This window comes from Harpegnathos saltator, unplaced genomic scaffold, assembly GCF_003227715.2.
Source record: "Harpegnathos saltator strain DR-91 unplaced genomic scaffold, Hsal_v8.6 scaffold219, whole genome shotgun sequence".
Classification (NCBI taxonomy): Eukaryota; Metazoa; Arthropoda; class Insecta; order Hymenoptera; family Formicidae; genus Harpegnathos; species Harpegnathos saltator.
The window spans coordinates 643,379-669,821 of record NW_020230005.1 but is presented as its reverse complement, the minus strand read 5'-3'; the positions used below and the strand labels follow the sequence as shown (position 1 = coordinate 669,821).

Sequence of the window (26,443 nt, the reverse complement as noted above, 5' to 3'; positions counted from 1 at the left end):
ACAATTTCAATCCATGTAACTAATTATGAATCTGTTCTTTATAGCTGCATTGCTGAACTAATGCAATAAGTTGAAATGAGATAAGTACATTTTTTCTCACTCTAACTTATTGCATTAGTTCAACAGTGCAGCTTATAAAGAACAAACTCCATGTCCGTTACTTTGTAGATGCGCGATGGCGACGGCAGCGGCGGTGAGTGATGACGTTGACCCGTGTTGACAAGAATGGTTGACAGGAAAGAGAATAATCGGACCGGCACAATCATACAAACGAAAATTTATTGAGAGAAAAAGAGAGATGTGTCGCATCTGCGACGAGATCAAAACATCGATCTCAGATGATATGCATTCACACCGAAATAACAGACCGGTAAGAGAAAGAAGGAGAGCATTGAGGTAAAACGACATATGGAGCGATTGTGACTATTTTACAAGGCGGATAATTTTGAGATCGAATACTTGACTGTAGTTCGAAGGAGGACGAGGAATTTCGTGACATCCAGTCTTATTTATACAACGCTTTACTCATAATTGTAAGCATAAGATATATTTAATTCGATTTCAGCACTTTGCCTGTGCTATGTTCAATCAAGTCGACGTACATGGTGAATAGGTTAGAATTATATGAGATATTAATATATAATTAATTCCGTAACACTACAGCCAATTGTTCCTGGAAGATACAGATGTCCAATGTGCGACAAACAACAGTGGATAAATATCATATATGGAGTATAAATTTGTAGTAGATGGAATATTTATTGTGAGAATATCGTATATAGCGAATCCTTGTCATTAAGTCAAGAGTATGTCTGTCAACATGTTGGCAGAACCGAATGTAATCATGGAGTCCACTGATGCTGCTGATACAGTACCATTGATTGGTTTTATTACTACAGACGATGGCCATACTCTTTTGGCAGTAGCTGGTGAGAAAGTTATAGCATTCTATTATAAGAAGCGATATGGATAATAAATAGATACAAGATATTGTAGATAATTGCAATAAATATGTATTAAATTTTTCTATATGTTTAAAAATTAAAGTTTTATGTCCATATTGGAAATTTTACACTATTGTATTGAGAATACATACACACATAATAGATATAGCGGAATTTTAATTAAATATACAAAATTTCTATAAAATATCACATAATGTATATCATTTATCCAGATCTACTAAGAAAAATGTAATCTGTTTTTAGAACGTGAAGATGGCACCTTGGAAATCATGACAGCTCCTATTGCGCTGATGCCACAAAATAACATGATGTCCTCAACAGTAGTGAAGACTATGGATGGCAATTTTATTTTATACCCTGTGTGTATCTAGTAAAATATTTCTGGGTTATAAAATAGTACGAAATATAAATTTTTTATTAATTAAATGTAATAAACATTTATGTTATAGTCTATTTTCCAGTTGAACTTAGAAAGTATGCCAGGTACTGGAGTGCAACAAACTAATTTACTGCCAATGCAGCAATTTGACAACACACCTGTAGTTGTTGAACAAATGAAAGTACTTCCGGATGCAAATGATTGTGCTGTCATGGAACCTTTGTTACCAATTGGGGATGAAAGCAATATCTTATCAGATGAACATGAACAAATGACAATCGATATTTACAGTAAAGACGAATCTGTACCTGTGTTTATGGCACAGAATACTTTAAAAAAATCACTCGGAAGACCAAAAAAAACAGGGGTAACGTCGCAAGTATGTTAACATCAGAAATATTTCTGTCTGAGGAATTTTTGTTTAATAGTCATATGTTGTTACTTTTGTTATAGAATACACAGCCTCTGAAGTGTGATATATGCAGACAAGAGTTTACTAAGCAGACATTGTATCGCAGACATGTGGAAAATCACGCCGAAGAAAAGCCACATAGATGTCCAAAATGCCCGGCATCGTTTAACATCCCAGTGAGTCTTTTTGATGTGTTTCCAGTTGTAACACAATTGAACATTTTGAGAGAGCTAATTTCAAATACCGATTGAAGGATAGGAAAATGTTTATATTTATTACTGAAAGAACACTGACGATGAACTTGCCACTCATAGAAGACGGAAATACGCCAAGGACGACCGCTCGATAGCATCGCGTATTTTAATTTTAATCAACACATATCAATCGACAAAATATGCAGGAACAATTTGTACGATCACTCTTTAGTCTCCTGTATAGAATCGAATTAGTTGTAGCAGTTATGCCGCCTCTCGATCTTAGACGCGGTGGATCGGATTCAGTCTAGTAACTCCGCACAATGGTATCATTGCAGACGAATTTCACGCTTCATATGGCAACGCATAATACCGGCGACCCGAAATGTCCCGAATGCGGTAGGAAATACGCCCGGATGGCGAGTCTGAAGTCTCATATGTTGCTGCACGAGAAGGAGGAGAATCTCTTCTGTACAGAATGCGAGGATGCCTTTTCGACGAAGGTGAGTTTTCATTTAATCGTCTTTGTCTCAACTTGCGAGCGACATTTAGTTTCGAATTGAGACTGTAATCGGAGATTCAATGCTTCTTCGCAATATTTCCTTGAAATATCTTGTGGAATGTATAAATTGTTTCAAAAAACCATTTCTTATCGTTCAAGTGTCATACAGTCGTCTCGTGACACCCTGTATACGCGTAAAAGCCACCGCACCATATAACCATTGCCTTATCGATGTTCTGTCCTGCTGGACGCATTTTTGCTGATCGCGCAGACCTGCTTACCGATAACATTCACCTCTTTGCAGATATAGTATGTGTAATTACTACCTTGCAGCGATTAAGGTGTCGGCTATTTCACGTTGCATTCGTTCGTATGTTCATTGTGCTATCGTTTCACGTGCTCGACCTTACAGGAATCGTGCCCGACGGCATCGATTGATCGTAACGTATGAAACCCTATCGTCTGTTTAACATTCGCAAATCCGTGCAAAGCTTCTCTTTCGGAAAGAAGTATATGTCATCGCTTTGCAGCTATGTGACTCGTGTTAAGCTACCGGTTAGGATCTGTTTGTTACCTGAAAATAAGATTTAACAAGTGTAATAATACCGCTACGATGGATAACGACTCGACATAAAACAACGGATAACAACATTCAGCTCTGACGTTATCGGACAAGCAACACTTTCATGTGTCGTCGACACAGAGGAGAATAGCGACGATCATACTCCGAAGGTCAGCGTCGGTGACCCGCAACGACTTATCTATATCCGTCCGGCTGTTGGCCAAAATTGAGTGATCATAGAGAAAGATAAGAAACAGCGGATTCTCTCCCTGTTACGAGGCCAACCTCGTAATGAACCACTGTCGGATAAATAGAGGAGATGATTTAATCATTCTCGTGAATCCTCTGAAACACTGAAAGGGCATTATCTCATAACGTCGAGCAAGTATGTTGGCCTTGCTAACTTCGCACTCACCGTTGACATTTAACTGTCTCGCCTTTGCTACATATTCGCGCTATATAAACATATCTGTATGATTAACGCTATTAGCAATATTTCGATAGGAATAGGATGAATGAGTCACGCTCGCGATAGCGACGCGTATGCTATCGATCATCGAAGACGCATTCCTCGAGGAAAGCAGCGCTGAGAATACTGAGAGCACATTCAAGCGCACTCGGGATGATTTTCCGAATTTACGGGGACAATGACGGATTAATTGGGACCGCTCGCTGATGATCGCTCGTCGAGTGACCGTGATAAGGCAACGTGGGCCGTAAAACGGCGCGAGTAGGCGGCGGTCTGTATAATACGGCGCGCATGAATTACGCAACCGAATCGCATGATCTCACACAGATCTCTCGTCGATTGCTCGCGCAAGTTTAGTGGTTGCCGACTGTACGCCCGCGTGCACGCACGTCGAGACACGCACGCACGCACGCATACACGCGCGTGTAGCGACGAAATGTAGAGCGGAGCTAAGAAACGCATCGCATTGTCTGTTATTCGTTTCTGTCGTTATTCGAACATACGAGAATAAACTGAGTAGAAGAAAAAGAGACCGAGGGGTCGATCTCAAGATTCAAACATTAAGACATTTGAGACGAAATTATGTATAATCAACTCAAGTGCAATAGAAGACGATGAAAGGGATCGATGCGCTTTATTTGTAGCCGCAAAAGTATCAGAACGATTATTGCATTCATACTCGGAACAATTGCCCGAAGGAAGGAAAAAGTTAAAGAAGCGTCTGTATAAAACTTCAAAGACGCGACGAGAAATATCAAGCCAGTTATCGCGTACGTGAGCAACAAATAATTCGTTAAGGAGAAGTAAGAGCAAATATGAGAAATTGAAAAAATATCGGATTCTCTGACAGACGTAGCCGAGGATCGTTTAAAGCCGGTTGTAGCCGGTTGTGGTTTAAAAACCGCTGGCCGATCTATCCGGACAGTTTGCGGTTGGGTCTGAGAGCATCTGAGAGTACTAACTCTTGCGGGAGGAGAGACAGAAGGAGAGCCGATAACAATGACGACGAATATGACGATCCCGACGACGACGTAAGCGACATTTACAGTCGCTTCGTCAGTGAGCAGCGAGTATTCGTCAAGCGTGCACGTGCTCGCGCGAGTTTGTCATCTCGTATCCCTTCGACGAGATGCGCGATGTAATCGGGATCGAAGGGCATCGCACCCGCTGCCGCCGCTACGTCGCGACCACTTACGTTTGTTTACTCGTCAATTTCCGCGCTTACTTTGTGCTCGACTTCTTCCGCGTTGAGCGTCGAGCGCGACGAGGAAAGGGCTCTCGCGACGTGCGTTAATTAAAACACACTCCTTCCTGCCGAAGATATTCGCCGATATTTACAGTAGCTTGGCAGCGGCGCGGCGATGGAGAAGAAGAGTCCGCCGTCGAGGAAATAAGAGGATTCTGTTGCAACGGTGAAAGTGATATTCCTCGATCGTGGTGGGCAAAGCGTCTCTCCGATTTCTGCAACACTTTGTCCGCCAACGACGTGTCGTCGTTGGCGCCCAAAGCCATCAAAGGCCCGGCAGAGAATCCCCTGCCTCAGAACGCGAGGCGCGGCCATTCGGCATGGTTTTTACACCCTCGGCCACGGATTTGTATATTTTTTCTGGCGCCGAACTCGGAAGGTCTTCGAGGAGGTCTCCGTTCCTCCTTTCTCCGAATGTCGAACGTCCGCGCTGAAGATCGCGCAGATGGTGTTTCCATTTCCTCTCTCATGCGCGACGCGACAGACTTGGGAATGTGGGCGAATCTCCCGAGAATTGTATGTACCTCAGACTCGGAATTCAGCATACAAGTGACCGCGGTAGTGCTTCTTGTTCTTCAGGTACGCTCGGCAGCCGTTGGAGAAACGCCAGGCGCTCGAGAGGAGACAGAAGGCAAGGCAGGAAGAAAGGAACGTCGGGCGAAAAAAATGCGCCGATAATGTGCCGTTACGCCGCTGATAAGGCCGAACCATTGAACTTTACCGGGAAGAGCGAGGATACGGTCCCGATAACTCGGCGGCTGTTATTAATAACGTTAACCCTGAAAATCGTCTGATTCTACGGGACGCTTGGTCGACGCTTCTTCGTTCGCTCATTCGTTCGCGAGATACACCCAGGCGATTCGAGCCGACTCGAATCGGGTGCGCAGGAAGCATCGTAATCGTTCCGCCGTTTTCTCTCTTCTTCGTGGAAGAGACGATCTCGAAAGTGAGATCTCTCGAGGGGCGCGTATTTAGGCGTGTAGATGCAATAATAATCGCAGCGCGGTCCGGTCTGACGAAGAGCAGAAAGCCCGGCGAGATCACGTCGCCGCGTGCGAGACGCGAGCTCCAACTCGGGAGAGCGATTTGATACGGGGAAATCGATGACGTCTCTCCATGAGGTTGTATTTTGGGCAGCACGTTCCCCCGTGAGAAGAGAGAACACTCGCCGTTCCTCTCGCCCGGCTCTCCTTCTCGCGAGTTGGCCGCGCCGCCCGCGGCATCGCTCGCGTTTGCATGAGCCCGGCGCGAGCCCGCTTGACATTTGACACGCCGTCAATTGTTCGCGTGCCGCTGCAACAATGACTCGTGTTCCTGATCGACCTCGTTTCCAAGAGTGTCCGGCGAATTTCGACCATCGCGCGGCTCTCCCGCTCGGTGAAGCCCTACCGACGCCGCGATGTGTTCTCGCCGAGAACTTCACCGAAAGCGCTCCACGAGATTAATCCCGCTCTGGGTCGGTCGATTGACGAGTGGCGATCTTTCCCTCACCTGAGGGAGACGCGAGAAAGGTGGCGAATCAAGTGGGAAGCGAGAGAACGCGTCGCTTCGAGTGGCCGGCACTATACGCGGCAAGGATGCGCTCGTGCTGTCCTCGAAGGTGGGCGGTGTATCGAGGCCGGAGGTCGTTTCCTGAATCGCTGCGTCCGACGTGATTAGATGCTGCGTTCTCCGTAGGCTCGATGCGCCTCGCTGTAAAGAAGCAAAATATACGCTGGTCCGATCCACGGCTCGCACAGACCTTTTTTTTCGGTGTTGCCAGCGTATGAGAATACAATCTGTGACCGCATGAGGGAGAGGGAGAGAGAGAGAGGGGGAGGGAGAGAGAGAGAGAGAGAGAGAGAAAAAGAGAGAGAGAGAGAGAGAGACGCTGTCCTTAATCTCGAGCGCAATATCGACAGGCTTACGAGACTCTGACTTTTTCTCATTTTTCTCTTTTGTTTCCCCGTCGCATTCGTGCCGCATTCTAAGAATATAAGCTATGGTCGCTGCGGCGAGATATCGAGCGCCTCGTTGATCGACGGAACTTTTCTCAGCCGTTCCGGAATTATTCCCTACGTCGTAAAATCTCATATGAACCGCGTCATCTCGAGTTGACTTATGCAGATCGTCAGAGGAAGCGTTGTTCACGAGATTCGTCGTCACCGACATCCGAGGCAACCGAGATGCGAGTGGTGGGTCCCTCGTGGGTGAATCGAAGTCTCATTATCGCGAGGGAACGACGAGAGAAGGAAAACGGATCTCGAAGGAGAGAAACACACGAGGAGGAGCAGGAAGAAAGAGAAGGAGGGGCAGGAAGAGACGAGAGGAAACGGGAGGTCGCGCAGGGAGGTCTGGCGGAAGAGGAAGAAGAACACGACGGCGATTCATAGGCGGAAGAGAGAGAGAGAGAGAGCAGCGGCAGGAGTTGCGAGGGAGAGCGAGAGGCAACTCTGGGAAGATCAATCGGCGTGCGGGGAGGAAGCTGCCGCTGTTGCTGCTGCTGCTGTTGGACCACGAGCGGCGTGCGTGCCGGAAAAAGTGCAATGTCCTCTTTCGGACGCGCGATACCAGTCGCGGCGGCGGTGTCGCGCGGGAATTAAGAGGGAACGGCGATCTCGACGATCACGGGATTCGTCTCGAAGTCGGCCGGTACCTGCTCTGGATGCTGCGAGCAGAGCGGGAGCGGAGGAGTGAGGAAGAAAGAGAGAGAGAGAGAGGGGGAGAATATGAGAATATTTTATTATACATATGCGCTGGAACGTAAGATTCCATACAGGAAGATAGATACGGAGGTGAAGAATGTGGCAAAAGAAAAAGAAGAGATGATTAAATAATCCCCCCTGTATGCTTTAAGAAATTCTTCTTCTTCTTCGAGAGAGAGAGAAAAAATAAAAAGAGAAGAGATAATGATAAAAGGAATAAAAAAAGCAAAGAGGGGGTGGGAGAAAGGGAGAGTGAAACTCTCGAGTTTTTGCAGTTGTCCGGTTTCGCACGCGCGTTGCAGGCACGTGGAGTGCGCGAGCGCGTTTAATAAAGCGCCACGTTTAACTCGTTAGCGTCGCGCACGTTAATTGATCGAGTAGACCGGCGAAGACGAGTGGAAGTTTTTTCGCGGAAATCCATCCGTCGTGCCCGTTTGATCTCGACTTGGTTCCCTGGACCTCCCTTGTCTTCGAGATGCTTCGAATTGTCTGTCGGCCGTCAGGGTCCACTCGCGTAGCACTGATTCGCCATATCGGGACGCGATAGAAACCGTTCAGTTTTGTGTGTTCAAATTCGTATTCGTTGCCGCCCGTAAGTTCCGACGAACGCGTTTAGTTTTAGGCGCAGCCGGATGAGAAATAGTCACGATTATTCGGCAGCGCGTACTCCGCGCTCGATGCCTGCGTTCGTCCTACTTTTTGCTCCAAGCACTGCCATATAAGTATACTCACTGCCCGTCGGCGCGTATTACTTTATGTCGCACGACATAATCCGAGTCGCAGCGCCGTTCTCCGATATGTCGTTCACCGTAGACTGCTTGAATTACGCGCTCCTGCTCATCTGCACGCGTGTATTCCATCTAGCTCTTGGAATCAGCGCTCAGTATTACAAGGTACATGTCGACCTTCGATCCTTCGACGTTGATCCTTCGTTCGATCCTACAGCCCGAAAGCGCGGCACTAGTCGTCGGCAGAATCGGCCAACTCTGTTTCAATCAGCTGAAGCAAAGTTGGTCTCTTCCGTTCAACTGCTGTATTTCGAGTATACTTGCGGTTCTGTGAGAATAACGATGACTGTCATCGCACATGACGTTTTCGATGAATTTATAATCGACTCGAATTGTTTGTATCTTCAGGCCCAGTTGGACGCGCATCTGAAGCTTCACGGAGAGAAGTGGGCGAGCGAGGACGTGCGAAAGTGTAAATTATGCAACAAACAGTTCGTGCAGCCGGCGCTCTATCGAGTGCACATCCGTGGACATTACAGGGTGAGTCCGAAGATCTCATTAAGCAGCGTGCATAAGCGGATCAATAACACTCTGGCGTTTTCTTTCTTCATTCGCTTTATCTCATTTCCCTCGCTCTATCTGAAACTAGAAGAAAAAATTTCTCTCTTCGTATACTTTCTTCTTTTTTTTTTCCCGAGGGTCCCACTGTGCTGTCTAATAAACAATAATGTTCCGCTCGTTGGTGTTCTTATCGCGTTTCTTGCCCCGCAGCAACAGACGAAGATAGTGAAGCAAACCAAAAGAGGGACGAAGCATAAGACGATGTACAAATGTACCATATGCTTGAAGTCCTTCCAAAAGCCGAGTCAGCTGATGCGTCATATCAGAGTGCACACCGGAGAGAAGCCCTTCAAGGTGCGGCAATTTTCGACAATCTGAGATAATAGCGGGTAGCATTGTGTGACGTCCGCTTCATCTACGCTTTTACTTGTGCAGTGTACCGTTTGCAGCAGAGCGTTCACGCAAAAGAGTTCGCTGCAGATCCACGCGTGGCAACACAACGGCATTCGTCCGCACACTTGCAGTCTCTGCAGTGCCAAGTTTAGTCAGAAAGGTTCGGGAATTCAGCTCTCGCCAAAATGCAAGCCTATGGAAAGTACTGCCGTGCTGCATTTGTCCAGAGTTTCTCTCCTCTTTTTCTTCTTCGTCTTATCGTATTCTCTCTTTCTTTCCTTATTTTTATCTTGTCACTCGATCTCGTTCAACTTACTCTTCCATTTTACGATTCTTCAGGGAATCTAAAGGCGCACATACTCCGGGTGCATAATGCACCAGAAGGTGAGCCCACGTACGCGTGCTCCTACTGTTCATGCGTCTTCAAAAAGCTCGGCAGCCTGAACGGGCACATAAAGCGAATGCATTCTAATTCTTCAGAGGTACGGTGATTATTTGATCATTATGCAAAGCAACGCGAACTTTGAGACGCACATACAATCCGATAAACCGCTGCGCTTGTTCAGGAAGCCACTGCCAAGTTCTCGGAAGCTAATTCCAGCGTCTCGTCCGAAGCCGACATGCGTGCGACGGTGGACAGCGTAATATCGCAATTGGCGTCTCTGGAATCCACCGTGAGCAATACGACCGCCGTTTCCACGACAAGCGAAACGTTGAGCGCGAGACAGAACGATATCCTGCAACAGGCGTTGAAGAACAGCGGTCTGCCGAACAAGAATGAAACCGCTTCGAAAGGTGATTCTTAGATTGCGTTGTTCGTGCGTTGCACAGAAGATACATGTCATCCATTTTAATGTACATAATCGTATAATATTTAAATATTATCACTCAGAGTGATAAGATAATTTCAATGCGCTTTCGCTTTGCAGAATGCGCAGAGCCGAAGAAAACGAACGCCCGTACGACGTACGTCACACTTCTGGACAAAGCCGGTGGTGGCACCATGAGGTAAGATTCTTCGTCGCGCGCAAGACAAATAAAGCTGCAATGAAAAGCGCGACGATTTGGAGACACATGGTGAAACTTGAGGGGTCGCACGAGTCGAAACAATGGGCGATGCCCAAGATCGATCTGACGTAACAGGTTTTCTTACATTCGCAGAAAGTATCTCACCATAAAGCAACACTGCGTAGGAAACGTACGATGGTACGCGTGCTCGTTCTGTCTGAAGGAATTCAAGAAGCCGTCGGACTTGATACGTCATTTGCGCGTTCACACGCAGGAAAAGCCCTTCAAGGTAAAAGCGGACCTAAGAACGTTCGCAGCCGCGGCGATGGTCGGTCGTTCATCAGTTGAAGATATTTTTCTGTGCTTTTCAGTGCATGTACTGTGTCCGTTCCTTTGCGCTCAAGTCCACGATGATAGCGCACGAGCGCACTCACACCGGGGTGAAGAAGTATGCCTGCAGCTCCTGCGACAAAACGTTCGCGTGCCACAGCAGTCTCACCGCTCATACGAAGTGAGTTCTAAATGTTTTTCGCACAGACGTACACGCACGTGGTGTGGCGAAACGTCGAAATAAAACATCGTGTCCCCCTCAGATTACACACGAAGCCGCACAAGTGCAACATATGCGACAAGTCGTTCAGCGCCAGTACCATTCTGAAGACTCACATGAAGAGTCATATGCGAGAGAAATCCAAGATATCGCCCGAGGCGGAGAGCCTTGTGCCGCAAGTGGTCCTGCAGGAGCCGCTCGTCATCAGCGACGCTGGCAATCAAATCAGCGTGGCGCAAGTGCAGTCGAAGCAAAAACAGGTGTACGACGGCAACAGCGTGGCGCGGCCACACAAGTGCTGGGTGTGCCATGCGGCGTTCAGGAAGATCAGCCATTTGAAGCAGCATTATCGCAGGCACACGGGTGAACGGCCGTATAAATGCGTCAAATGCGACAGGTATGGGATATCTCGTTCGACATCCCTCTAGTAAAGCCGGATTAACCCATAAATCGCGTTAGTCGCAATTTATTGCATTATATTATTTTCTTCCGCTTCTATTTTGTTTTTTCATTAGTACTTGGCTAATAGACCAGGCTAAAGTGCATAGAAACGGCGATTAACAAGTATTGGAATAGATAAAAAACTTTGACACTGTATAACTATGGCGATGCATTGTAAACCTAAACGCTCGTGTTTCTTATTTACTTATATATACATAAGAGAGATATATAAAAGAAAAAAGTGAACGAATTTTTCAATTTATCTATTTGTCACTTTTTCATTATTTATCTTTTTATGTAATTTGCGTCGATAAAAGTTACCACCTTTTCGCATTTTCAGGAGGTTCACGTCCAACAGCGTCCTCAAATCTCACTTGCATACGCACGATGATTTGAAGCCGTACATTTGCTCGGTGTGTAACACGAAATTCTCCACGCAAAGCAGCATGAAGAGGCACTTGGTCACGCATAGTAATAAAAGGCCATTCATGTGCCCGTACTGCCACAAAACGTTTAAGACGTACGTCAATTGTCGGAAGCACATGAAAATACATAAGCACGAGCTGGCGCAACGGGTCGGTACATCTAATCTTTATAATTTACCGCTGTTTAAGAGTGGGGAGGGAGTACTAAAATTTGCATGCACGTACAGCAATTGGAGGAACAAAAGACGCAAGAGCAGAACGCACAGCAGCCCTTGAGCCAGGATAAAAGCACCATTCCGTCGTTGTCGGAAAGCATCACTCTCACCGAGGACATGGAAGTATCGTTTCAGCCGCAAATGGCACCGGATTTCACGCAAGCCTTCTCTGATCAATTTCAGAGCATCAGCGAGGAGAAGGAGAAGTCGTTCTTGCTGACGGACAGCGCGACGCCGTCCATCGTAAATCGTACGTTTCTCTAAAAATACGATAAGTGTCGGATCAAAGACAGAAAACATAAATGATAAGATGGATATGTATAGAAGTGATGTAATTTGTACAAACGTTATATGTATATAATTTATACCGTATGCGATCGTGTGTTGCAGAGAATCTGTCTGTCGATGCGACTAATTTAGAAACGTCGCAAACTCTGCACTCTGATGAAACTGGCGCTATCGCGTTACCTCATTACTCAGGGGATCAAACGCTTACACCGGTACATAGTATCAATATTCTGTCGAGATGCATTTCGTTTATTTATATAAACGCATACGTGTGGATAATGGTAATAAGAGGCGACGTGCAATGTTCGTGATGTTTTCGCAGGAAAGTATTCGAGAGATCGAAGAGACTCTGAATCAGCAACTGTTCAATATCGGCGTGAACCTCGGGCTGACGAGCAACCTTTCGAGGCCGATGGACGAGACGAACGGGAATCCTCTCGACAGTTCGCGAGAGCAACCGGTACTTAATATAATATACGAGCACAATAAGGGCCTGGAGTCATCTGGCAACGCAATATTCACGTCGCATTTCGACTCGTTCGACATGAGTCAAATTGCACTTCAGGTAAAGATGCTCGCTAAGCATTTTCTAAGCGTGATACGACTGTGACGTAGTATCAGCACATAGTAATCGGTTTTTCAGACGGACAATGACATAGACATTGGCCTAAGCGTGAGCAACTCCACGAGCATGTCCAGTATTTTATCAAGATCCGTGGGAGGGAACGGTGGACAACAAGCGGAAGAGCAACGAACTGCGCCAATTACGACTGCCAGCGATATGGACGCGTCTCTGATTACGAGAAACACTCATCTGATGATCATCAATTCTAAGGAAAACTGTTCAGAATTGGTCAAGCTCTCGCAAGTATGCCCGAGGTACTCGAAAGTCATCGCGAAGGCGGACACTACTAATGAATCGGAGATGCAGATTGTGAACGGGCAGGAGAAAACACCGCAGGAAAATAACGCTTTAGCGTGCGAGAGCGATAGGAGTAGTCTGTCGTTCGCGTAAGTTCCTTCTATTTCGTTGAACAAAAGCATTGTACCAAGCTGCTGAGTACTTGCAACTTTCGGTGGACTTTCGCACTTTTACTTCTCAGTTTACATTTATCGATTGCAAAAATGGACAAAAAGTTGCTAGTATCTAGCAGCTTTGCGCGATAAATCGGTAATTGTAAAATACGTGATGTTTACAGGAAGCCTTTTCAAAGTACGATACAGTCGGACTCGTTTATTTCTTCTGGCATGGATACCACGGCGACGATATCGGAATGCGCTAACTTGTTGCAGTGTCACATGTGCGGCAATCAGGGTTTCACAACCGAAGGGCTGAAGGTATAATTTTAACACGTTAAAGTTTTCGTACAATGACACAAATTACAATTAAACAAATATTTCCAAAGGGCTTTTTCCTTTTTAAAGTATTTAAGCGTTTTCCTCGCGATTCTTCTGAGATGTATACTCGGACGCAGGCGATACATTTCTGCACAAAAGACGTCATCGCAAGACTGCTTTAAAATACATGATAAATTTCTTACAGGAACATCTGAAGTCTCATCGCGGTGAGAAGGAATATCAGTGCTCGGTGTGTCTACAGCGGTTCTGCACAAACAGTGGTCTCAGCAGACACATGAGGACACATATAAACAAGTGAGTAAAAAGATCAATGAAAGAAACATCTTGTTTGTGCGTATGTATGATTGACGTGGCCGATTAAATATTAAATAGAATAACAGATATTTAATATTTATTATTATATTTATAATGAAAAGATTTATTTCTGACATTTGTTTTGATTAAATTTTTAACTTCTAATTAAAATTTTAATTAATTAAAATATAATTAATAATTAAAAACATTTTAACTAAATACTGTACTTAATATATTTATATTATTATTATTATTATATTAATTATTATGTAAATATTACATTGTTCTGCCGATCTTGTGCAGACTGTGGAAATGTACAACGTGTCACAAGGTTCTGGACACCAAGCAACAACTGAAGTTGCATAATAAGATGCACACTGACACGTGGATCGAGTCCATGAAACCTGACGGTTCTCAGAAGGAACCGATTTCGAATTCCGTTCTTCCTTCAATAGTGGCGCTCGATGTCCGAATAGACGCGGACTCGTCGGTGTCTGAGAAGGTCTTGCTGGACACAGTTGCCGAGAGAAAGATCATGGATTGCGTAGATGTGAGTGTCGATCGATACGAGTCCCTGTGTTGGCAGACGTTCCCGCTAGTCAAATGACTTACGTAATGATATACAACGTATTCCAGGAGAACATGGAGAAGAAAGAGACAAGAGAGTACACGAACAAATGCAAATACTGCCCGAAGACCTTCCGTAAGCCGAGTGACCTCATCAGGCACATTCGCACGCACACGGGTGAACGGCCGTTCAAGTGCGATCACTGCAATAAAAGTTTCGCGGTCAAGTGCACGTTGGATTCGCACATGAAGGTCCACACGGGCAAGAAGACATTCCGCTGTCACGTGTGCAGTAGTTTGTTCGCTACGAAGGGCAGCTTGAAGGTCCACATGAGGCTGCATACTGGTAATTCCTCGGAATCGTTCCGCGCCGCACTGTCATCGTGTCGCGAGTCAAGCGGCTTAACTAGAATTTAACACCGTTCGCTATAAGAAACTCAGTTTAACGCATAAACCTCCCAATGTAGTTATCTATGCAGTGAGTCGAGCTTCTTACAGCGTGCTAGTCATATCAGAATACATGAAGTCGTGTGATGTCGAGCAAGTTAGCTGCTTCAGACTAAGTCGGCTAACTCGTAGAAAGAGTTCACGTTGATTTGAATGTCTGTTTCAGGCTCGAAGCCGTTCAAGTGTCCCATGTGCGACTTGCGATTCCGCACTTCGGGCCACAAGAAGGTGCACATGCTGAAGCACGCGCGCGAGCACAAAGGTGGCGCGAAACGCAAGCCAAAACACCTGAAAGTTGCAGCAGTGGCAGCGGCAGCGGCCAGCCTCGGCAACAACGTCGATAACGGCAATTCTCTGGATCATACGAACGTGACGCCAACGACGGCAACGACTACGCCGACGACCATGACTGTGATCAGCGACGAGACGGTGGCGGCGGCGGTGGCGCAGCAAAATCACCTGAGCTACCCCGCGTTGGACACATCAGTGAGCCTCGACACCACCGCGGTGCTGTCGAATCAAATCACGTTCAATCAGACGGATGCGACGACAATACTCAACAACAACGCGATGCTGTCTGTGAACGAGAGCAACGAGCTCGTGGCGAATCTGCAGTTCCTACTGGCGAACGGCCTCGTCACCATTCAGACAGACGACTCGTTGCTGACGACGCAGCCGACGACTGGCGATCCTGACGGCGCCGGCATCATGCCGGCCAACGTCATCGAATTGGTCAACCCGAGCCCCTTCCCAGACACCTGCGAACTAAACAACGCTAATCACATGGTGATAACCAGTCCAGTTCAAGTACCCACAACGGAGACGACGAACTCTGACGCGAACGATGCGGCTGTGATTCAGATAAACGACTGTATGCCCGTATCTTCTGTGCCCGTGCAAGTGGATCAAGCTGCGGACGGCAGCAGGGTGTTCAAGGCGAAAATGAGTCATGTGACAAGCGGCGGTCTACAAGCAGCGAAAACGGCGCAGTCACGGAAGGAGTGCGACGTGTGCGGCAAGACGTTCACCAAGCCTTGTCAAGTGGAGCGGCACAAACGCATACACACAGGCGAGCGACCGTACAAGTGCGAGCTCTGCAGCAAGTCGTTCGCGCAGAAGTTCTCGTTACAGCTGCACCAGAAGCACCACACCGGCGACCGACCATACCCGTGCCCGCACTGCAAGCACTCGTTCACGCAGAAATGCAATCTGCAGACGCACCTGAAGCGCGTCCATCAGCTAGTTATGTTCGACATGAAGAAGCTTAGGAGCGGCCAGCAGGTGTTGGGTGCGCTCTTGCAGGATAATCAGGGTGACGCGAAGTTAGTGAGCTTGGACGATATATTGGTGGTAGATTTCTTCAAGTGAATATTAAGAGAAATAAAAATCAGTCGTTGCGGACAGATGTTCCTTTCAAGAGAGGGAGAAAGAGAAGAAAAGCGAGCTTGTAATATAGTAGTAGCTTGTAATATAGAAGCGCTGTAAACAAGAAGAGATTTCAAGCGCGTTAAGATGTATACGACATGCGTATATCAGTGTGACGCTGTTAGAACAATTCCTGCGTACTCTCGAGGCGTAATTTAACACTGTTTATAATTGACTATTGTTATGACATTTTATATTTGCCGACCTACGAGTCGATACAGTTCGCTGATTGTGCGTTTCGAACTGGCGCCTCGATTGCGCGCGTTCTTTCTACTTTAAATGCTGACACACGCAAATGACAGTCGCAATTATTTAAAATAAAAACGCGTTGTTATATACACCGTCGTATCTGACCGTACACACAAATCTGGATTTACAATCTTCTGCGAGATATATATATATAAAAAGGAACTCAGTGCTGAAAGTCGCAGTCGACTTCGAGAGCCGGACAACCATCAGGATGATTCTTGTAGAACCAACAGGGCTTCACCTTCCTCGCAGATGCGCCGCCGCTTCTCCTGCTCTTCCTCGCCTTGCTGTCGACGACAACTTTTTGTATATTGCCTGGGATCCTGAACTGCACCTTCCCCTGTGCCACGCGAAAGATGTGACTATGATTCTTCAGCAAAGTCTGCAGGCCTCCGCACTCGTGTCGTAGTTGCTGCAGCATCTCGGGTGCTATCAGCTTCGCCACTTCACTGATGTCGATCTGCCGGCCAGCGTTCCACGTTTTGTCAGGCCTCCGCTCCAGCGGTATCCTGCGCTCCGTGCGTAGCAGATGTGCCGCGACCTCGTTGACGATGCGCAAGACCAGGTCTTTGTCCAGCTGCGTGCAATTTCGCGTTCGTTCCGTCGGACTGCGCGGCTTGAAGCTCGCAGACCACAGGCCGCTATCTTCTGTCGCTACGCTCGTGGTATCGCCTTGAGGCGTCGCTCTTGCTGGTCGTGCGTTTATGATCATCTTGATGGTAGCGTCCAGTGCCTCGCTATTCTCTCTCGCGTAGTTCCTTTGCCAGCCGATGAAACACGTTCGCTTCGTCGACGGAATCCGCAGTCTGTCCACTTGCGTGACGAAGCCGCAAGCTTCGCACACGCTTCTCACATAGGACATGTACTCTGAATATTGACTCTCGGCGGCATTGCATCTCCGGTATTTCCCGTCGAACTCGTAGGCGCAACAGGGCAGCAGGAAGAACCGGCACTCGTAGGAACTGCGTGCGGCGATCACGGGGATCCACGGGGTGAGTTCGTCCGAGTGATTGCCTATGATCCAATCCACGTCAGGAAAGACCGTGTCAGAGGACGGGACGATCGTGCTGACCTGACGCAGTAGATTATTTTTAAATGTTTGGTAGGTGTATGTTTGTAAGGTGTATGTAACATTGATGAATATTATATCAGCCCGCAAAAATCATATGTTTTATCTCTGACGTACGTGGAACATGTAGGAGAAGTTGCTTATAAAATGTGATTTAGTTTTTCCTAATATTTTACTTGAAGGAAAAATTACAAGCTATCACACTGAATGATTTCACAGATTGATCTTATCTGTTACAATACAAGCTTCTGTTTGTTTCGAGATTGGACTGATATAACACTTGAGTCCCTATCAGTACACTGCAATATGTATAATTTTTCTTAGGTGCTTTTGCAGTTTCTCGCGGATAAATGATACTCAAGATCATCAGGTAAATAATAAATAATGATCTTAGAGATTTTTTTTTTACATACTTGCAAATGAGTGCTTTTTGGAAACAGATCCCAGATCTTTCTCTTGCGCAAATCGATTCCCATTCCCATGTGACCTTCGCTCGACAAGATGTAAACAAGGAGGCCGTTCCCGCAACCGAAATCTATGAATGTTTGCAACTTTTGCGTGCCCTTCTCTGATCTCTCCTTTTCCCACAACAGTAACAGGTACGTTGCAATCGCGACATCCTCGTAAACGAACTTGATCGGGTCTGTGTTCTCAGGCCACACTTTCACCATTTCGGTACCGTACTTCTCCTTCAATCGATTGTACAGCATGGTGTATTTCTCGGCGGAAATTAGGCTGAGAGAACTGATCTTCGGGCCAACGTTATTGTTCTCACTCATCATCCATTTAATGAAACGAGGTAAGAACTTGGATCTGAACCAATCGCAGCTTTTACTGTAATCTCGATCTTCCGTTTTTTGCATACTTATACTTGTAGTGCCGCACTCGTGGTATTGTATACTGTAGGCTGTATTTGGACCTAGAGACTGTTTGTCTTGAATGATATTTTTATGAAGACTAAAAACGCTGGTAGATCTCTTGTCGACGAACGTAAGCTCCAACATCGGTGAAAACAATTGCATATTGCGTGGTAATAATTTTTTCACGTACAAATAAACTTTATCATCATTTAATTTCTCAATCGGATCCAAATGTTCCAATGATTGGCAATATTCTGCAATATTCAACGTTTCTAATAGGTATTTTTGGCTTTCTGTAGGTGAATCATTCTCAAAATCATCAGGTTGTATCTGTAACTTGGCAATGTGTTCAAAAATATCCAAAACACTGCAATTTATTTCAATTGCTAATAATTCTCGAGATATTAAGATTCTGCGGTTTATAGCATGAGGATTTCTCATCCAAATTGAAATAGCTTTCCAAAACTGGGAGGCACTGCCATTAGTGCTCTCATTAGCAATTTGTTCAAAGTCCATTTTTTTCTATCTAATACTAATACTAATATCTTGTATCTTATATATATATACCAATTTATCTGAGTATCATAAATTTATTTGGGTGTTGGAGTGGTACCTGGTTGACTATACTATTGAACAGAAAAAAATACAAATTATATATATAATATTGAAAAATTATCAAATAAATATACAAGTTGAAGACAAAAGTACCTTTTGTATCACCCACTTGGCATCTAATAGTGCACGTTCCATAATCTGTTGCACGCGTTCTTCATCAGTCTCTAAAGCATGTTGTTTGAAGCTCTGAAAATATGTTTCTAATAACTGAAAATTTATAAAAAGATTTACTATGCTCAAACAGGGTAACATCCTGTCATGGTGCGACTGCTGAATAATTTCTTTGCATTTAATAGAGATGAAATTAATCCCCAGAACTATCCCACAAACAAGAAAAGAAAAATAATAAAATAAGTATATTCGATCGCACCAATCAGGTTATTAACATTTAGGTGAGAATATTTTGTGCATACTTGTTTCACGGAATTTTTGTAAAATTGCTGTGTATGTTTTGGCAGCTTTTCGCATTCGCGTAATAAATATTTGTACAGCTGTTTAGGCGAATTTACTGTCGTACTGACGAATACACGATTCGCCATCGTTTATTCAGTACCATGAAACACATGGATACCGACAGAACCTCAATAAAGATCGTTGGCAGAGAGAAGAAGCAGAGGCGTCATGGGCCGCCGGCTTTTAGCCGAGCCCAGTATGAGGCGCCCTCTGTACAACCGTACACATGAACTACGATGCCAATGTCCACGACTCTTTTCTGATTTCCCCCACCACGCACGCACCATAGCCTGAGCCAACGGCTCAGTCTATTCGTGTGGATCACGCGCTCGGCAATTGTCGGCAATCGTCGGCGCGCCGAGCGACAGAGAGATATTTCCTCCTTCTTGCTCTTGTGTTCGTTGAGCGACGCGAGCGAGAATATCTTTCCCTCTTTCTCGCTCAGCGACGCGAGCGAGGCTAAGGGCAAGAGCACAGACTTCTGCATAACGCATAATACACAACGCATAAGAGAATAAACCAATCAAAGTTCTTCATTTCTATCCTGAAGAGGGAAATGAAGGAAACATTTTTAACGATATTATTAGTAAAATATAAGATAATAAATATTTGTTATAAAATATAAGATAACAAATATTAAACTTAAAATTAATCATTAAAGTTGCATCAATAATCAAAGTCGCAGAAATTAAAATTTTACCAAGTACAAAAAAATTTAGGTTGTTAAAAATGTTATCACCGGTATCGGGCGTGAGATATCATAAATAATACAGAGATTTTCATATTTGATGAATAAATACTTATATACAATTTATTTTTGATGCACCTTGATGGAAACAAAGTGTTACAGCAAGTTAAGCTTATACATTATGCAGAACAATTTTGAATCTTATCTGTAGCCTTATTCATACAATTCCGTATGTGACATACAGAGAACCTCCAGAAGACAGTTTCAGGTAAGATCACAGTGTGTTTCCTTTTTCTACAAACTTCAAGTGCGCCTGGATCGTCGAGTTAATGTCGGGTGGTCGGTCTCTCCTTATTTGCGCACGTTCTACACTCCTCGTTTTAATTAACGTGTTTGATATTCCTTCCTACAGTTACTGCTATCGCGTTCGTACAAACACTACTACATCACATAAATTTATATAAAAAAAACACATTATACGAAATATCATTGCTCCGTTACCGTTGCCTTATAATATTATACGTATAAATTCTGCGTTCAAACACACACATGTATCTGTATACGTGTGATGTCACTAGGTTTGCGAGAATGGCGATTAAAGCTAACTTTTACTTCTACTAAAATACCGATGTACATATATGTATATATATCAAAGAGATATTAAAAAATAAATATATTTATATATATGCACGTCGTCGCAACAAGTAAAAAATATACAATTGTCATACGCCACGTGTGGTCGTAGAGGGGCGCAATGGCTCCGCTTAATTATCCTCAATGGGGAAGAGGAAGGAGGCGCGGGGTATGTGAAGGCAGTAAAGAACTGATCTCACCGCGACGATTAAAACAGATATTACGTACAAAAATCACAACCAGCGAGTAGCCAATTACATGCTAGTAACAAAAATAATGATTAATACGATTAATATTACAATAAATTATGCCAAGTGCGGCTTCAGGAATTTTACGGGCGGCGCCCGCTTCGTCTGTCAGAACGTATCTGTCATCTGTCGCGACCCCTCCAATATTTATCACGGCCGACGTAGCGTCGGAATATCCGTGGATGACGTAAAAGTGTTCGCATAATCCTCGAGTACAGACCATCGATTCGCGAGATTAGGCTACTCAGTCATTAGTCCCGGTACGGTGCTGCACGATATTCTAAACAGCGTCGTATCCTTGGGCGTTTATTAGGCAGTTCGTTAGTTTCATACACGCGTAAAACGTGCAAAAACATGTAAAACGGTCGAAGGCTATGTGTGATTTGCGAAGATAACGGCTAGAGCATCGCGCGTGACTGCACTCGAGAATTGTTATTCTAACATGATTGTGCGCGAAGTTTTTACTAGTAGAACTCGCTGGAACAACTAGTATCAAAACACTCTATCGCTTCTTTCGTCGCTCTCTCGCGTAATCGTCGCGAACTGAAACAATCGACTGTCTACTCACCTAAAATCTAAATAACAAAATACTAGCTGCTCCCTCTTTCTCCCCCTCTTTTTTCTCTTTCTCTCTTTCTCTCTGTGTCAGGATAATCGACAATGAGAACGTAGCTATCAAATACGTCATGCTTGGAGCACAATTCTGACAGTGGCGAACGGCGACCGCCTATGATCACAGAGGGATTTTAAAGAAGTTATAGTCTATCACGTAGGATCTCGTTTAAGTTTCGCTCGAAGACGACCGTCCCCAACAGCACAACCATCTACGCCACAGCGGGGGCGGCTTCCTACGCCGGTATAATAAACTAGCACCGCCGCGCCTCGTATTGAGGGCGCTGACTATCGCTTGGTCGAAAGCCTCCTTGAGGTCGTGTTGCGTCAACGCGGACGTCTCCACGTAATTCACAGCGCCTAGCCTCTGCGCCAGCTGGTGACCCTGGATAGTGGTGATCGGTGCTTGGCCGTATCTGGCAAGTTGCAGCATCAAACGCACATCCGATCTCAGATCGCACTTTGTTCCTACCTGAGATACCACATATAATTTGTAATCACATATTATAATTGTGATATATATCAGTTTATACATTGACGGATGAACAGTGGCAATAATCATATCATGTTTTTAATATTAAATGAGTATAAATTGCAATAATTATATTGTACTGTTGTTACTATTATTATTAATTATATATGGTAAGTATTGCTGAATATATCACAATAAAGTAAATTTTACAGACATTGATATAATCTCTGATTGCAAAATATGATTGTAAGACATAATCAAAGTATTTGGATCATACCAAAATGATTGGAGCATTTGGACAGTACTTTCGCACTTCATTAATCCATCTTGATGCCACACTGTGATAGGATGAAGGACACACAACGCTGAAGCAAACTAGAAATACATCAGTCTCAGGATAGCACAATGATCGTAACGGATCAAAGTCATCCTGTCCTGCTGTGTCACACAGTTGGACATTCAGCGGCTGACCATCCACATTTACAACCACTGAAATGGATGTTGCAAGGCTGTTAATATTGTTTTACAGACAATTTAACACAATATACTATTCATTTGCTCAGAATAAAATACCAAGCTGCATAGAAATAGAAAGATAAAAAGTAATAACAAATAAAAGCTTGTAAGTGAGGAATTCATCAAAATAGGAGGCAAAGCAAAAAATTCGCTATTCTAAGCATATTCTGATAATTGCGTTATCAATGAATGTACATCCACAGCCATACATACCATTATAATTGTCGAAAGCAGTTGGCACATATTCCCCTGGGAAGCCATTAGTCGAGTACGAGACCACTAGACTGGTCTTGCCGACGGCACCGTCGCCCACCAGGACCACCTTGATTCGCTTGTCGAGTGGCGTCGCTGCGTCGTTTTGATTCTGAGTCACACTAACACTGGCGCCAGTACTAGTAGGCGCCGACGACGACGTCGTTGTTGTCGCCATCACCGCCGCCGCTGTCATCGTCGTCGTCGTCGTGGTCGTCGACTGCTGCTTTACCTGCATCTGCATGGTTTGTCCGCCCTTGAGTAGCGGCCTCGTCCAGTTGGTGTGCGAGGATGGCGGCATTGTCTCGCTCTTGATCTTCCCGCAACCCCGACCTTTCATGCGGACGCGGGTACGACAGACCCTACGTACGACCTTCTCTTCTTCCTTCTCCTCCTCCTCCTCCTCCTCCTCCTGCTCCTGCTTCTGCTACTCGGCGCCGCCGCGGCGGCCGTCGTCGTTGCTTTCAGACTACCGACCTGGAGCAATGTTGCGTCGCGAAGCGGCACGTCATGCCTCTCCCGGGAACACCGTCGTCATGAGGTAGGTGAACTTGGTTTACCCGCTGATGCAGAGCTACCTGCGCGATGCGATACGTCGTCGACTATAACCGAGATCGAGGCAGAGGCAGAGGAGCAGGCCGAGACACAGACGGCGGAAAACAATGGGAACTGGCGAGCGAACCCGTGGTCGGTCGCGCGGTGCACAAAAAAAGTCCGAATCGACGATTCACCTGCCGCGACGCGGAGCCACCTGTTACCTTGCACCCCCGCCTCCTAGTGTGCGTCACGGACGTCGTGTCGTTTTACACGCGCGCAGCCGGTACGCGCGTACAGGTGGATGTTCGGCGCGCGTCGCTCTTTCCCCGCCACTTTGCGTTTTGAACCATTTTGAAATCGTGCCGATGCGGAGCGCGCGTGAAGCAAGACCGACGTTCAGCCTCGAGATCATCCTCCTCCCGCTTTTAGGCGATGAGAATCAACAGTATGAAGAAATTGAGCTCCCTCGTCAGGTATATTTCATATTCTTATTCGCGTACAACTCATTTGCGCTTGTGTTTAACACACTGTGTTCTGCTCTAACATAACCTCTCGACATTGTGTCAGGGGATACCAACGGTATTGCCACTCTTCACCAAGGGTAATACAGGGACATACAACGAAGATCATTGGAAGACGCGCGTCGAGCGTCGCTGTGGAGTCTGTGAAGAGTACTGTTCGAATGTGGCGGCTGTTTGTACCAGCAGGAGTTGGATTCTCAGCAGCTTTGGTGACTCAGTGGAGGTATCTGCATCAACATGGGTATCCCGTTGATGTAGCCGACGACAAGCCGGAATTGTTGAATGATTTTATGGTAAGTGGTGCGACATTTGTGCTGAATCAACACGTCATACTTATCATATCGTTATTAAATAAAACCTAAAGTTCTTTTCATACAGGTAACATGCTATTGTTGCTTACCGCTGAGGATAACCAGCAGGATAGGAGGTTGGCTGACCAGCATCAATTTACCAGTCGGCTTGAGGCCAACAATATATCGTGTTTTTGCCAATATGTTTAATGTCAATCAGGATGAGATAGAATTAGACTTGTCAACATTTCCAAGTCTGGTTGAGTTTTTTGTGAGGGCACTTAAAAACAATGCCAGACCGATTGCTCAAAATACAAATATGGTAACTATTTAACATGGATATTATATATCACAGCTAAACTTTGTATAAAAAAGTAATACATATCGTTGAATATCTTCTGTAGACTGCGCCTGCAGATGGTGAAGTTCTTTACTTTGGGCCAGTGACTTCTTGCCGTGTGGAACAAGTCAAAGGAGTAACTTATGATCTCAAGTATTTTTTGGGTGACTTATCCAGCCTTTCAGTGGACCAAATGGTGCATAAGACTGAGCAAAAGGACGATTTTGTTAATGCATTATTAAAGAATCCAGACAATAGGCTTTATCAATTGATCGTTTACCTGGCACCTGGTGATTATCATCGATTTCACAGTCCAACTGATTGGAATATAAAATTCCGACGACATTTCCCAGGTATGTTGTTAAATTCCTAACTAAATTACGGTGATACTCCACAAAAGTTATGGCGGTTGAGCAAATGCCATCTTGAAATTTATGGTGGCATATTGCAATCACTAACGAATTCTCACGCTCTTTTTAATCCTTCATCAGGGAAGTTATTGAGTGTTAATCCGACGGTGCTGAAGTACATGCCGAATCTGTTTTCATTGAACGAACGTGTCGTGTACCTTGGAGAATGGGCGGGCGGTTTCATGGCGTATGCAGCGATCGGAGCAACGAATGTGGGTTCGATAAAAGTCTACCGCGATCAAGAGTTAGCGACTAACAAGGTGCGATGGACGGACACCGCGTACCGGAAGGACCTCAGCTTCGACAACGTGCGCATGGCTAAAGGTGAACTGTTCGGCGAATTCAGACTCGGTTCGACGATCGTGCTCCTGTTTGAGGCACCGCCGGACTTCCAGTTCTGCCTGCAAACTGGCCAGCCCATCAAAGTTGGTCAGGCGTTGAGTGTGTGTCCTGATCGCGAGGCTGACGATCAGAGACGGACTAAACAGCATTTGATCATAGACGTTGCACACAAGTGGAAGGACATAGGGAAGATTGGAGCATAGGGCAGAACGACCAGCGATAGGAGCTCTACTTTCCTGTTTTAGTCTTAGTGAAAAGTCAAAGACGTACCTGTATGTCGCACGCGATCCCATGCAAATTCGAATTGTAGGTAGAACAAAACGGACAGATCTCTGAATGTGCTGAAGACTATTTTTTACGAGTATGTAAGTATCGATCTTGTGCTATTGTACTATTGTATATAACCCTTCGTGCGCGGGAAAATCATCATCGGCCTATTTGAGATTACATGCAAATATATCTCTACGAAGTCATACCCGTTTGTTACTTCAATCGCGCGATATCGAGTATCACGCGAAAGAGACGATGATTTATAATGAGTTTGACACAGTTCAACGTGTACTTTTTACAGTGCATCCAGCCCTCACACAGCGAGCGAACTTTTGTAACACAGGCGCGCGCGCACATGTATGTAAAGCTTTACATAATTACAAGAAGAGACGAAGGAAAGGAAAAATATGTGGGACCACTCAGTGCGTGAGAACGATATTTCCTCGACTTCTTGCGCGTCATTACCAATGGAGGTCGGATCGTAAACTATTTTTCTTAGGTGCACGTGGTAAATCGATCTCTCTAGTTAGTCGGCCGGTCAAGGCCGTCAGATGCAACACTTTCCTCAATTAAAGCTCTAGCCGCTTTTTCAAACCAGGAAATAATAGCCGCGTCGTATATCTTAAGACTCATTGCGCACGAAAAGCCGTCGGCCGGATTGACCCCGTTAGAGCGAGAGAGCGCCTTCATGATCTCTATCGTTAATATTAACGGTATCTCGGGACTCGCCGCACTTTCAACCCTATTTGTCCCGACGTGTTCAGCGTTGATGTGATCACGCGAACGAATAAGCGAATTAAATTGTGTGTGATATGAGTGCTCAATCGAATAGATACATATTTTGTGACGCAAGCGCACGGGATAATAAAAGGCTCGATTAAAAGTGCCCTTTTGCGTAATATTGAATAACAATAGTGGTCATAATTAATCTCCTGACTCGGCCAATCTGCGA

The 26,443-nt window shown here is 45.3% G+C and overlaps 4 protein-coding genes across 8 annotated transcripts; 2 read left to right on the top strand and 2 right to left on the bottom strand.

Annotated features, from left to right (window-relative positions):
- The first annotated feature begins 64 nt into the window (after nt 1–64).
- LOC105181873 (zinc finger protein 236) lies at nt 65–16,452 on the top strand. Of its 4 annotated transcripts, none has more exons than XM_011138953.3 (25): nt 65–533; nt 664–929; nt 1,209–1,324; nt 1,427–1,723; nt 1,798–1,932; nt 2,289–2,453; nt 8,550–8,681; nt 8,913–9,056; nt 9,138–9,255; nt 9,435–9,577; nt 9,662–9,890; nt 10,025–10,103; nt 10,257–10,392; nt 10,475–10,614; nt 10,697–11,050; nt 11,435–11,669; nt 11,747–11,984; nt 12,125–12,234; nt 12,345–12,587; nt 12,666–13,033; nt 13,222–13,360; nt 13,566–13,675; nt 13,979–14,225; nt 14,312–14,588; nt 14,856–16,452. In XM_011138953.3, the coding sequence occupies exons 2-25, from the start codon at nt 809–811 to the stop codon at nt 16,055–16,057; spliced, it is 5,478 nt and encodes a 1,825-aa protein (XP_011137255.1). In that variant the 5' UTR covers nt 65–533; nt 664–808; the 3' UTR covers nt 16,058–16,452. The 4 variants fall into 4 exon arrangements, with proteins under 4 accessions (XP_011137255.1, XP_011137248.1, XP_011137239.1 ...); XM_011138946.3 differs by having other exon boundaries at nt 66–533; nt 1,415–1,711; XM_011138937.3 differs by having other exon boundaries at nt 66–533; nt 1,415–1,723.
- LOC105181862 (probable tRNA (uracil-O(2)-)-methyltransferase) lies at nt 16,138–19,438 on the bottom strand. Its single transcript, XM_011138975.3, has 4 exons — nt 19,321–19,438; nt 19,001–19,114; nt 17,846–18,918; nt 16,138–17,435 (listed from the first exon to the last, which is right to left on the bottom strand). The coding sequence occupies exons 3-4, from the start codon at nt 18,806–18,808 to the stop codon at nt 16,527–16,529; spliced, it is 1,872 nt and encodes a 623-aa protein (XP_011137277.1). The 5' UTR covers nt 18,809–18,918; nt 19,001–19,114; nt 19,321–19,438; the 3' UTR covers nt 16,138–16,526.
- Nucleotides 19,439–20,153: 715 nt separating this feature from the next.
- LOC105181828 (ras-related C3 botulinum toxin substrate 1) lies at nt 20,154–23,350 on the bottom strand. Its single transcript, XM_011138845.3, has 3 exons — nt 22,743–23,350; nt 22,291–22,502; nt 20,154–22,013 (listed from the first exon to the last, which is right to left on the bottom strand). The coding sequence occupies exons 1-3, from the start codon at nt 23,119–23,121 to the stop codon at nt 21,711–21,713; spliced, it is 894 nt and encodes a 297-aa protein (XP_011137147.1). The 5' UTR covers nt 23,122–23,350; the 3' UTR covers nt 20,154–21,710.
- A 250-nt stretch (nt 23,351–23,600) lies between these two features.
- On the top strand, nt 23,601–26,377 carry Pisd (phosphatidylserine decarboxylase). 2 transcript variants are annotated; one of them, XR_002162699.2, is made up of 6 exons: nt 23,601–23,791; nt 23,886–24,132; nt 24,218–24,451; nt 24,534–24,822; nt 24,961–25,586; nt 25,793–26,377. XR_002162699.2 is itself a non-coding variant. In XM_019840710.2 (5 exons), exons 1-5 carry the CDS (start codon nt 23,751–23,753, stop codon nt 25,422–25,424), a joined length of 1,275 nt encoding a protein of 424 aa, XP_019696269.1. In that variant the 5' UTR covers nt 23,601–23,750; the 3' UTR covers nt 25,425–26,377. The 2 variants fall into 2 exon arrangements, 1 of the variants encoding a protein (XP_019696269.1); XM_019840710.2 differs by having other exon boundaries at nt 24,961–26,377.
- Nucleotides 26,378–26,443: the final 66 nt, after the last annotated feature.

Bases quoted from the DNA above. Each gene is read 5' to 3' on its own strand.
- LOC105181873 (XM_011138937.3), top strand. From the start codon at position 809: ATGTCTGTCAACATGTTGGCAGAACCGAATGTAATCATGGAGTCCACT. The intron at 9,578-9,661 runs GTACGGTGATTA...GCGCTTGTTCAG, and splicing joins TGCATTCTAATTCTTCAGAG to GAAGCCACTGCCAAGTTCTC. The intron at 12,235-12,344 runs GTACATAGTATC...ATGTTTTCGCAG, and splicing joins GGGATCAAACGCTTACACCG to GAAAGTATTCGAGAGATCGA.
- LOC105181862 (XM_011138975.3), bottom strand. From the start codon at position 18,808: ATGGACTTTGAACAAATTGCTAATGAGAGCACTAATGGCAGTGCCTCC. The intron at 17,436-17,845 runs GTATGTAAAAAA...CTACTGCGTCAG, and splicing joins CAAAAAGCACTCATTTGCAA to GTCAGCACGATCGTCCCGTC.
- LOC105181828 (XM_011138845.3), bottom strand. From the start codon at position 23,121: ATGAAAGGTCGGGGTTGCGGGAAGATCAAGAGCGAGACAATGCCGCCA. The intron at 22,503-22,742 runs GTATGTATGGCT...CATCCATTTCAG, and splicing joins TGCTTTCGACAATTATAATG to TGGTTGTAAATGTGGATGGT. The intron at 22,014-22,290 runs GTATGATCCAAA...GTGGTATCTCAG, and splicing joins CAAATGCTCCAATCATTTTG to GTAGGAACAAAGTGCGATCT.
- Pisd (XM_019840710.2), top strand. From the start codon at position 23,751: ATGAGAATCAACAGTATGAAGAAATTGAGCTCCCTCGTCAG. The intron at 24,133-24,217 runs GTAAGTGGTGCG...CTTTTCATACAG, and splicing joins AATTGTTGAATGATTTTATG to GTAACATGCTATTGTTGCTT. The intron at 24,452-24,533 runs GTAACTATTTAA...TATCTTCTGTAG, and splicing joins TTGCTCAAAATACAAATATG to ACTGCGCCTGCAGATGGTGA.